The sequence below is a fragment of the Antedon bifida genome, chromosome 2 (genome assembly GCF_963402885.1).
Source record: "Antedon bifida chromosome 2, ecAntBifi1.1, whole genome shotgun sequence".
In the NCBI taxonomy this organism is placed as follows: domain Eukaryota; kingdom Metazoa; phylum Echinodermata; class Crinoidea; order Comatulida; family Antedonidae; genus Antedon; species Antedon bifida.
Window position 1 is genome coordinate 16,354,310 of NC_136227.1, and position 13,151 is coordinate 16,367,460.

At 35.1% G+C, this 13,151-nt stretch overlaps 2 protein-coding genes across 2 annotated transcripts; one reads left to right on the forward strand and one right to left on the reverse strand.

The window, feature by feature from the left end:
- The first annotated feature begins 437 nt into the window (after positions 1-437).
- Positions 438-5,705, forward strand: LOC144835171 (glutathione S-transferase theta-1-like). Its single transcript, XM_078690232.1, has 5 exons — positions 438-700; positions 2,277-2,364; positions 2,629-2,779; positions 3,275-3,442; positions 5,344-5,705. Exons 1-5 carry the CDS (start codon positions 589-591, stop codon positions 5,488-5,490), a joined length of 666 nt encoding a protein of 221 aa, XP_078546358.1. The 5' UTR covers positions 438-588; the 3' UTR covers positions 5,491-5,705.
- A 329-nt stretch (positions 5,706-6,034) lies between these two features.
- Positions 6,035-11,364, reverse strand: LOC144835147 (2-oxoglutarate and iron-dependent oxygenase domain-containing protein 2-like). The gene is made up of 7 exons (XM_078690204.1): positions 11,203-11,364; positions 10,783-10,839; positions 8,974-9,084; positions 8,602-8,701; positions 8,110-8,234; positions 7,436-7,693; positions 6,035-6,557 (listed from the first exon to the last, which is right to left on the reverse strand). Exons 1-7 carry the CDS (start codon positions 11,329-11,331, stop codon positions 6,291-6,293), a joined length of 1,047 nt encoding a protein of 348 aa, XP_078546330.1. The 5' UTR covers positions 11,332-11,364; the 3' UTR covers positions 6,035-6,290.
- Between the last annotated feature and the right edge of the window lie 1,787 nt (positions 11,365-13,151).

Below are 13,151 nucleotides of genomic sequence, written 5' to 3' on the forward strand. Positions count from 1 at the left end.
GGTTAATGAAGTTGGTTACGTTAGTGGTTAAACTGTTGTTACCTTAATGGTTGATTGTTATTATTATGGGGCATGTTTATAGTCTGATGGGAGTGCAACTCTCTCAACGTTGACAGGAAAGAAATGTGATGGTAATTATTTATAATCACACGTTTTTAACCGGTTGTTTTGTTTTTTTTTGTTTTTTGTTTTTTTTGTTTGTAGCGAAAACAGAACCTAATAAGAGCCCACATTTAAAAATGCATGACCTCCACTATAACGATACGGTAATAATGTATACAAAAAATATAAATAATTATGACGACAATTTTTGTTTACAATTACACAACCGTAACTGTTAATTCAAACAAACTTCTATTATTTAGGCTCTCTTATTTGTGAAAAACGGAAGGAGATTACAAGGTCAAATGTACAAAAGAAGTTGATATGGTTGAATAATCAGATCACGCTCATGAATGATATTCAATTGACTCTTTGCACGAACTTCGTTGACATTAGCATTGCAGCCGCTCCAGTCACTTGATAATACCAGAGAGTTGCAACTCCCTGATAATACTGTAGAATTAAATTGTTCTACTAAAGCTAAAGATGGCTTTAACAGTGTATTATAATCCATTATCTCAACCTAGTCGTGCCGTAGTATTGTTCTGCAAATATAACAAGATACCCTACCATGAGAAAGTCATCGACTTGGCAAAAGGTATGCTTTTTTATTTTAGTCACTATTAAAATATACTGTTGCTTTAAACGTATCCGGACAACTACCGTACCCCTAGACAATTACCACCCGAACAACTACCACCCGGACAATTACTCCCATAGTACAACCACCACCCGGACAATTACCCATAGGACAACTACCCTATAGGACAATTACCACCCGGACAATTACCACCCGGACAATTACCCCCATAGGACAACTACCACCCGGACAATTACCCATAGGACAACTACCCTATAGGACAATTACCCATAGGACAACTACCACCCGGACAATTACCCCCATAGGACAACTACCACCCGGACAATTACCCATAGGACAGCTACCCTATAGGACAATTACCCATAGGACAACTACCACCCGGACAATTACCCATAGGACAACTACCCTATAGGACAATTACCCATAGGACAACTACCACCCGGACAATTACCCCCATAGGACAACTACCACCCGGACAATTACCCATAGGAAACCTACCCTATAGGACAATTACCCCCTAGCACAACTACCCCCCCCCCCCCCCCACCCATGTATGCTGCCTTGGCAAGTGAAACATATTTTTTAGAAACAGCACTCTAATAGATCACATTCCAAGTTATCGTAGCATTTCTCAGCTCAAAAAGAAAAAATGAGTTGACGGCACGTATGTCCACCTTAAAAATCCTGAATCAGGGTGATGACGGAGAGGGGAAAAAATAAGAACCCCTTCACTTTGCGTCCAAGACCAAGACCTCCTCACCTCTATTGTGAATACACATGTGCACATGAAATAGTTATATGGAGTTTCTAAAAATACCCAGACAAATTTGCTTAATCATGCTTGAGTCAGTGATTTTCATTTATTCATAGGAACAAGGTTTACAATGAAAACCCTATAGTATGCCTGGTTTGATAATCAGGTCTACAAATATTATAGGTCTAATTATCGATGTTACAGGTCCCTTTGCTGTGGTTTTTAATAATAGTCAACATTTCAGAGCCACTAAATATTTGTTATCTCAAGGATAATCAAAATTGCGGAAAGAATCAGCAAAAAGAATATTGTAATTTTAAACATTCATTTCATTATATAATTATTCATACATTTACTACAATACTCCAATTATGTAGGTTGTCCAGAATATAATTCTTCGTGATTTAAGGTCCGGTTATACTACGAAAGATAACGAACGACGATAATATATAAAACAAAGATATTTATTTTAAAAATAAAATTAGAAAATTTTCGAAACTATAACACTTATGCTGCTGTCTTTGGCCTAAAATAAGATTTTTTTTTTAATCAAATGAAAATGACGTCATGATCAATAAGAACAATAAAATTGTGATATCGTCACGATAGTATTGCTATTACAAATCATGACGTCATTTAATTGAACGAAAATAGAAAAATAGCAAAATGTATATTTACCTTTGTAATCGTCCTAGTACAATGAGCCTTTATTGACTGAATGTAGTCCACTGTCTTAAAGTTGTTTAATTATTTTCAAAAATTGTATTAGACATTTTGTATATACTGTAGAAAATAATAACGTATAATGTTGTTTGACAGGTGAGCATAGAATGCCGGAATACACTGCAATCCAGCCAGCTCAGTCAGTACCAGCAATTAAAGATGGTGATTTCACACTTGGAGAAAGGTATGCCTTACTCCCCTTGTCCAACCTTGTAGGCTACATTGTAAAGAATAAAGCAAGTGTGAAGAAGTTTTTTTTTTTAATTTTATGGATCATTTTCTCCAATATCCCCTAATTGCAGGTGATACAACACAGAAATTACAAGTTGACAACATAGTGTTTACTAACGAACACTTTCCCATATCTATAGGCCTAAACATTTTAAACTTGGTAACGACAGTCTATAAATAATAAGGCCCTTTTGAATTCTGGTTTGTTTCTTTGTAGTACTGCAATAGTGAGATATCTGGCGGCAAAATACAACGTAGCAGATCATTGGTATCCTAAAAATATTGAGACTCGGGCTGAGATTGATGCCTACTTAGCCTGGCAGCATACAGGTATTAGGAAAGCGGGAATTAACGTCATGGTGAATGAGGTAAATAACAATGTAATGTTTCATTTCAATGTTATGCTGCTAATGTGTGGTATGAAGAACTAACATTACGGTCATATGACTAAATTCGGGAAGATGACGTAATTAAAGGGAAAATGGGCTGGAATAAGGCGAAACCTAAGTCAGTGTCCTAAACGTTATTATTTTTCATAAATATTGTTACTCAAAAACTACAGTCATATCCGAGTTTTTAGATCTAGAAAAGCCAGATATCCGAGTTTTTCAGATGTATCAAAAAAGATATCCGACTTTTGTAGATCTAAAGAAGATATCTGAGTTTTTATAAGAAGAAGAAATCTCTAGAAAAGTTAGATATCCGATATCATAATTTAAAAGTAAAGTTTAAAACATACATAACTCATGCAACCATAAAAAACGCTTGTTACAAAAACGACGGCTAGATTAATGAGATATACGGGAGCAACTTAAAACCTACACAACCAGTCAAAATAAGACCACTGTTATATTTGTATACAGATATTTGTTCCAAAACGTACCGGGAAACCAAAAGATCAGGAGGCAGTCGACAAGTTTGTCAAAGAAGCTGAAGAGTCCATCGGCAAGATAAATAGGTTATTTCTCAAAGGAAAACGGTTCTTGTGTGGAGACGAGATATCTGTTGCTGACTTGTTTGCTATTTGTGAGGTAATCACTAGATTTAAAAGAAATTTAGGTTGTGGTTAATATTTTGGTTTGGCATGCGCAGAATCAGATAATGTGCATGTTACCTCAATACAAAAATAAGTAATTCGAAATTTTGATCATTTTCCTCCAGAGTTGTACATAATGTACCATACATTCCACTGTCTGAATCAAGTATCGTTCATTAGGCTATTCATCAACCATCAATGGACAACCTTCCGACGGAGCTATAGTTTATTTTATACAATACATTCCCATTGTCCAAATCATCCAATTGCTCTTTATCCATAACCTATTAACAGACAACATTCCGACGGAGCTAGCTGATTTTATACGATACATTCCCATTGTCCAAATCATCCTATCGCTCTTTATTCATTAACCATCAACGGACAACCTTCCGACGGAGCTATAGTTGATTTTATACGATACATTCCCATTGTCCAAATCATCCTATCGCTCTTTATTCATCAACCATCAACGGACAACCTTCCGACGGAGCTATAGTTGATTTTATACGATACATTCCCATTGTCCAAATCATCCTATCGCTCTTTATTCATTAACCATCAACGGACAACCTTCCGACGGAGCTATAGTTGATTTTATACGATACATTCCCATTGTCCAAATCATCCTATCGCTCTTTATTCATCAACCATCAACGAACAACCTTCCGACGGAGCTATAGTTGATTTTATACGATATATTCCCATTGTCCAAATCATCCTATCGCTCATTATTCATTAACCATCAACGGACAACCTTCCGACGGAGCTATAGTAGTTGATTTTATACGATATATTCCCATTGTCCAAATCATCCTATCGCACTTTATTCATCAACGGACAACCTTCCGACGGAGCTATAGCTGATTTTATACGAGACATTCCCATTGTCCAAATCATCCTATCGCACTTTATTCATTAACCATCAACGGACAACCTTCCGACGGAGCTATAGTTGATTTTATACGATACATTCCCATTGTCCAAATCATCCTATCGCTCTTTATTCATTAACCATCAACGGACAACCTTCCGACGGAGCTATAGTTTATTTTATACGATATATTCCCATTGTCCAAATCATCCTATCGCTCTTTATTCATCAACCATCAACGGACAACCTTCCGACGGAGCTATAGTTGATTTTATACGATACATTCCCATTGTCCAAATCATCCTATCGCTCTTTATTCATTAACCATCAACGGACAACCTTCCGACGGAGCTATAGTTTATTTTATACAATACATTCCCATTGTCCAAATCATCCAATTGCTCTTTATCCATTACCTATTAACGGACAACATTCCGACGGAGCTAGCTGATTTTATACGATACATTCCCATTGTCCAAATCATCCTATCGCTCTTTATTCATTAACCATCAACGGACAACCTTCCGACGGAGCTATAGTTGATTTTATACGATACATTCCCATTGTCCAAATCATCCTATTGCTCTTTATTCATTAACCATCAACGGACAACCTTCCGACGGAGCTATAGTTGATTTTATACGATACATTCCCATTGTCCAAATCATCCTATCGCTCTTTATTCAACAACGGACAACCTTCCGACGGAGCTATAGTTGATTTTATACGATACATTCCCATTGTCCAAATCATCCTATCGCTCTTTATTCAACAACGGACAACCTTCTGAAGGAGCATGGTTTGATTTTATAAGATGCATTTTTGTCATATCATTGTTTATTCATCAACCCGAAACAATATATCGATTAAAAAAACGAAATTCTTGGAAATATTTGGAGTTTATGTTACATGATTAGTGCATGCATTAGTAAGAAAAAATTTCATTCGTTCCAATTAAAATATTTCATTATAGTATTATAGTATATTCCATTATAATAGTAGTATTTTTAAAATTCTTTCAGCTTGTTCAACCGTTGGCCTGTCCATCTGGTAAAGGTTTACTGAAGAACCAGCCGGAAATTGCTGACTGGATGAAACGTGTGGAAGACAAATTGAATCCAGATTACGATGAATTGAATAAACCATTGAAAGCAGTTTGCCAACAATGAACTAAATAGGCCTCTGTAAGAGATGGCCGTTTATGTTCTTTCTATCATTTTCAACAATGAACTAAATAGGCCTCTGTAAGAGATGGCCGTTTATGTTCTTTCTATCATTTTCCAACAACTAAAGTAGTTTAAGTTTCTTTCATTGTTGTTTATTAAACATTTCCAACAATATGTTACAATTAGTTCTTCTTTCGTTTTATTAAAACATTTTTCTAACAATTTTACAATCAGTTCTTTATTTTCGTTTGTTTATTAAAACATTTTCCATCAACAATATATTAATTACTTTTTACAATTATTAAACAATAATTAAGCTTATTTTCAAGGAGTTTTTTGCACAAGTGCCACTAGTTTGGAACCAGCTTTCACTCCATACCCGTCAATGTAAATCTCTTAAGTAAATCAAGTAACTTCTAAAATCTCACCTTTTTAATAATTCTTGTTGGTCTTTTAGCGCTGTAAAACATCAGTAAATAGCGCTTTATAAAAGTTTATTATTCTTTTAAATATATAATATATATTTATAATAATATACTAATGTATATACAGTACTATAATAGTTCTCTTTAATGGAGACTATGTTTTCCCATATTCTATCTCCTCCTAAACCTCACAGTCGACACACTTTTTCAAACAAAAAACGCTTCAAACCAATGTCTCTGCTACATCTTTATGCCTTAACCATTCTTGACATCCTTACATGTCACATAGTTAGGTCGCAGAGAGGTCATAATTACACATGTCCATTGGAAGAATCTTGTAAATATATTATTTGAGTTGTAAACTTGTTGACCTATGCATTATAAAGTACAACAAACATCGACAGTTGTATTTTCTGGTTGAGTGAATCCATCTCCGAATCCAACAGTCTTAATAAGTTCAGGTTTATTATCACACATTGGACACACTTTATTCCTTATTTTGGAAGATCGCATCCAAATAATTAGATTGTACCGTTCACCATCTGCTACTGGAAGAGCACCGTGCATGTGTTGTCCTCGATGAATTAAACCATACGTTGGCTTGTGGCAATATTCAGTACGCTGTGGTTCTTCTATTCCTCGTTGCTGTTAAAAACAACACAAAATTAACAAACCTGCTATGTTGCTATATAAAAGACAACCATGTCAATTCAACAGAGGTATACAAAAGCCAAAATGGAAGCCTAGTGTGCAATATTTTATATGACTAATGTTAGACTGGCTTTAGACTGCCACCAGGAAATGACATTAAGAACATCTTGTCTTGAGTCCTTATCATGTGTATGAACAGAAAAGTTCAGGTACTCAAAACAAGCATCTGAGGGTGGTTGGGAGAATATATACAATATGATTGTCACCAATATAGCTACATTTTTACTTTAAAAAATTGTATTCGGGTCATAATAACAAAATTGTATCGGTCATAATAACAAAATTGTATCGGTCATAATAACAAAATTGTATCGGTCATAATAACAAAATTGTATCGGTCATAATAACAAAATTGTATTCGGGTCATAATAAAAAAATTGTATCGGTCATAATGAAAAAATTGTATCGGTCATAATAACAAAATTGTATCGGTCATAATAACAAAATTGTATCGGTCATAATAACAAAATTGTATCGGTCATAATAACAAAATTGTATTCGGGTCATAATAACAAAATTGTATTCGGGTCATAAAAACAAAATTGTATCGGTCATAATAACAAAATTGTATCGGTCATAATAACAAAATTGTATCGGTCATAATAACAAAATTGTATTCGGGTCATAATAACAAAATTGTATCGGTCATAATAACAAAATTGTATCGGTCATAATAAAAAAATCATATTGGTCATAAAGTATTACTTAAAATAGAATGTAAACCATTTAATTATGGTGTTCAGTGCCAAAATTATACAAATCGTTGCTTTGTTTTTTATAACCGGATACATTCAGGCATTGTTTTTACTTACATGACGCATGCCTCCAAAATACAATGAGCCCTCAGTGAAATCACTTGTAAGTGATATATTAAGAGTGACCTCTGCATTATCATAATGATAGTTAAGATCCAAATCTTCTCCAATCTTGTACTTTACAACAAAAGCTTTGTGAGAGTCTAACAAGTCTCCACCACAGTCTGGATACAAGAGCCTAGCGAGTGGAGTTATGTAATTCTGACGTAAAGGTGTGATGAAGTAGTCATCAAATCCCAATTCATTCATTAATACCTACAACAAAATACATTTTGAGAATTTTAAGCAGGTCTATGCTTTACTAATAGTAGTGGCTTTTATTTTATTTTTATTTATTTTCAATCCTTCTACATAACAAAGAAATCAAATAAATTATTTAAAAACAAAATCAATATCAAGAAGTGATAAAATACAGTAAAAATCACAATGCTTGGTCAATTGTAGATCATGGAAATCAATGAATTCTACTACATATTATACAAATGTGTTATAATACAATATTGTGTGTAATGCATGTGGTGGCATTTATTTGAGGAAAAAAGTAAAGGTTATGGGCTGTTTATGAGAGGGCATTTATACCAAATGATGTTGTATGGGGTAGGGGGAGTTAATTTGAGGTGGGGGTTTGAGTAGTTTATGCAAAGCAGGGCATTTATGGTAACCACACTTACACCATAATTGTTCATTGTATTTGGTCTTCCTTTTGGTAAATCTGTGTTTTCAAAATGTTCTATTTCTTCTTTAAATGAATTACAAAACTCTTCAGTAAAAATTGGAAAAGAGTAAATACGCTCTCCTACATAAAAAAAACAGTTAAATGTGAAACATGAAACGTAATTACAGTAAATATGCAAGTTTTTGAATGCCATTTTGAGTTATAGAACTTCCATGGTTCACAAAATAACAATGCAAAAACATGTAATTTTACCATTTTCTGGGTGCTTGACTTTCCTTTAATGTGTTTGAAATATGCCTTTTTGTCAAATAGTTTTAATCATATAGGAAAGCCTACTATACTAGTGTGGAGCTTTGATTTTTATCTTTTTCGATTACTGTTCAATGGCAGAATGAGCTTCACAATGTACAGTTATTATATGGCAATCAGAGAATCTTTTACTAACTTTTTATAGAATTTGATTACAATAGGTCAACTATCAACAAACCTTTTTCAGTACTTATGAGTTTTATCAAACTTTGCATTGATGCATTTTTCTGCTTGCTATGTTCAACCAACTCCAGAAATGTTAGGCTCAGAAATGAAATCTACAACAATTTTAACGAGAAAATATAATACCATAAAGAAGAAAAACTTTCCAACAATTTTAAATATTTTTAGTCAAGATATTTAACTAAAAATATAACTAAAGGGGGAAGTTGTTCTTGTCAGTTGTAGTGAGACAAGTAGTCAAGATAAACGTTTGTTGTAATAGTTGGTCTTTACAAAATCAGACATGCATTCATAGTTGTATTCCGTCAGCAAGGTGTAGTTAACAGGTAAAATATTCTTTTCATTTTTGTACTACTTAATTCCATACCTGTAGTTTGTATATCTCTTGATTGAGTGGTGTGTAATGTTTTAAAATTGTCTCTTTTCTCTTTAAATAATCTCGGCCAAGTAATTTTCTACGTTCTACTTCTGTTTTAACCTGAAATGAATTGTTAGTGAGATAACATGTGTTTAATGGTATGAAATAAAATAAAGAAAATATAGTTTTGCATTTGAAAGTCCCACTATGAGGAAAATTGTCTGCATGAGCCAAATTCTGTTTTATTCCTAGAAGAGTTTATTGACAATTCACATTTACTGATATATGTTTATAATATACTAATTATCACAACTTGTCTTCATTCATAACTTGTCTACGTTTCTTGTTTGTTACCATTATTCTGCTACACATATACAATTATTCTGCTACACATGTACCGTATTCTGCTACACATGTACAATTATTATACTACACAGGCACTGTATTCTGCTACACAGGTAATGTAATCTGCTACACAGGTACCGTATCCTGCTACACAGGTACCGTATTCTGCTACACAGGTACTGTATTCTGCTACACAGGTACTGTATTCTGCTACACAGGTACCGTATTCTGCTACACATGTACACTATTCTGCTACACAGGTACCGTATTCTGCTACACATGTACCATATTCTGCTACACAGGTACCGTATTCTGCTACACAGGTACCATATTCTGCTACACAGGTACCATATTCTGCTACACAGGTACCGTATTCTGCTACACAGGTACCGTATTCTGCTACACAGGTAACGTATTCTGCTACACATGTACACTATTCTGCTACACAGGTACCGTATTCTGCTACACATGTACCATATTCTGCTACACAGGTACCGTATTCTGCTACACAGGTACCGTATTCTGCTACACAGGTACCGTATTCTGCTACACAGGTACCGTATTCTGCTACACATGTACACTATTCTGCTACACAGGTACCGTATTCTGCTACACATGTACCATATTCTGCTACACAGGTACCATATTCTGCTACACAGGTACCGTATTCTGCTACACAGGTACCGTATTCTGCTACACATGTACACTATTCTGCTACACAGGTACCGTATTCTGCTACACATGTACCATATTCTGCTGCACAGGTACCGTATTCTGCTACACAGGTACCGTATTCTGCTACACATGTACACTATTCTGCTACACAGGTACCGTATTCTGCTACACATGTACCATATTCTGCTACACAGGTACCATATTCTGCTACACAGGTACCGTATTCTGCTACACAGGTACCGTATTCTGCTAAACATGTACACTATTCTGCTACACAGGTACCGTATTCTGCTACACATGTACCGTATTCTGCTACACATGTACCGTATTCTGCTGCACATGTACCATATTCTGCTACACATGTACCGTATTCTGCTGCACATGTACCGTATTCTGCTGCACAGGTACCGTATTCTGCTGCACAGGTACCGTATTCTGCTACACAGGTACTGTATTCTGCTACATATGTACCGTATTCTGCTACACATGTACCATATTCTGCTGCACAGGTACCGTATTCTGCTACACATGTACACTATTCTGCTACACATGTACTATATTCTGCTACACATGTACCGTATTCTGCTACACATGTACCGTATTCTGCTACACATGTACCATATTCTGCTGCACAGGTACCGTATTCTGCTACACATGTACTATATTCTGCTACACATGTACCGTATTCTGCTGCACATGTACCGTATTCTGCTACACATGAACTGTATTTTGCTACTTGTACCATTATCAGCCAGATAACTTAACATAATTACATAAATTAAAACATCAATTACTTACGACTCTCAGAACGTCTGTGAATCCTTCTTCATTGTCACACCCTTTGTTTTTAAGAATCTACAAAATAATACAAACAATTCACATTTTATTATTAATATTATATGTACTATACAGTAGCTCCAATTTGAAGCTTGTTTCTCTCTATTTCCCATTCACATTTAAATTACATACCATATATGTACTCACTCAGTGTTTCAACGGAGCACTTACGGAAACTACTACCATCATAATGTATAATTTGTTAATTTTGACCTGTGCATGTAAATTATAAAAATACTGCATACCCTAGACTAAAGGCCTAGGTCTAGGGTAGGGTTAGTTTAGACAGGCCTACTAGTTCTACTTAACTAGGCTCTGCTGTCTAGGCCTAGTAGCCTAAGTGTCTAGTTAAAAAGAAGATTTGGTAGCAACAGGTTTTACCGGTTTCCAAATATCAGCAAATATTTTATCATCTATATACGTCACATGCAGTTTAAACTTAGGTAAAAATATGTTATGGGTGTAGTAACAGCTACAAACATAGAAGCTCTTTCTATCATCAAGACTCATTATATTTTCTAGGCCTACGTAACTGTATGCTTACTGTTCTGTAGCAAGCTTGGCTTCTATCTTGTTGATTGATTGATCGCAAAAATCATAACAAAAAAACATGTGTAATTATAGCTGTTGTTTATTTTAAGGTCATCGAGTCATAACAGAGAGGGCGGTACACAGCGGTTTTTTTCAGAGCCATATTGAGAGAGTTACGACTTCGAATGGATTAGAAGCCATGTTTGTGTCCAACTATTCCTATGTAGCGTATGGAGTTGAGTCTTTTGTTTTGAAAATGTATAACGTTGAAAAGGCTTTAATTATCGAATTTAATATCAAAACAATCAATTTGATTAAAGGTTTTTGTTAAAATAATAAAAAATTATAAAGTTACTGCGAACATGATTTAAAACAACAAAAATAGCAATTTCGGAACGGCTCTGGTTGTGCGCTCCATGCACGCTCTACGCGTGCGCGTTTAGTTTGTACAGCGATTCTCTATAGTAATGCATTGTTTTTACATTTTGTTGTTTAAAATCATGTTCGCAGTAACTTTATGATTTCGTTATTATCTTACCAAAAACCTTTAAACAAATTGATTGTTTTGATATTAAATTCGATTTTTAAAGCCTTGTGAATGTTATACAATTTTTAAGCAAATGACTCGACTCCATACGCTACATAGGCATATTATTTGCTGCCCGATCGTCTTGGGCCCAGAAAACGTGGTCCCGATCGTCTTCAGCGTTTGACCCGACCCCAATCGTCTCATGCGTTGGCCCGACCCCAATCGTCTCATGCGTTGGCCCGATCGTCTCATGTGTTAGGAACCATTTTGGTCTCTATTATCGTCTCATTTGCTGGGCCCGATCGTATTAGCGCAGGGCCCAATGCGGTAGTTTTATGTTTGATATATGGTAAAATCGATAACGTTTTATTTTGGTTCCGATAAAATCGGGTATTCGGTATGGAGCGTTGCTGATACGCTTTTGTTTGGTATAAGGGATGAATGTTTATTTAGGCTTAAGCTTTTTGGGCTATCCTGCAAAATTTTTTATGTATTATTTTTAATGTCAGTAATTTATGTTATCACTTTCTTTTGTATGTATTTTTTATGATGATTTTCCTAATAAATTCAAATCAAATCAGACCGACTACACTTTTCTGCAAGCCTAGCCTGGGCCTAGTACTTAGTAGGCAGGCCTGTCTAGGCTATAATAGTAGTAGGGCCAAATAACCATTTAAATTCTCCGGGTCCTAGCTAGGCTAGGTCACAGGTGGTTATATGTTTATAAAAATTTGTTTGTACAAATTTACCATTTCGCTATTTTTTTTTCAGATTATTACTAAATCTAGGCCTAGATGCATTCCACCCCAAGTTAAAAAGAAACTAGCATGTCTTTTCAAAAAGGTAAAGGAAAATGCTGTTGATATTCTCTCTGTCATGCATAGTAGGCCTACTTTAGTAGACCTGAAGTGAACATTCTGACACCTTGGCACAGTTATTCATTAGGGTATTAAAAACATGGAATGAAATGGTTGCCCACACATTGGCTGGTTAATTTACTAATTCCATCTGTGTAAGCCGTTCTTTAAGTCAGTAGATTGTTTAAAAATAATACGTACATGTGCAACGTTTCAACTTGTTTTCAATAAGTCTTCATCTGGCAACTGACTAGATGTTAGTGGTTGCTAGAAGTACTGTGTAGCTTTGCTAGTTGTAGATTAGCGCCCCCTAAAAAGGCAAAGAACTTCGGAAAATCACAGACTAAGGTTACAAATAGTCATTGCCAGACTTCTTAAAAACAAGTTGAAACGTCACACGCGTATGTATTCAT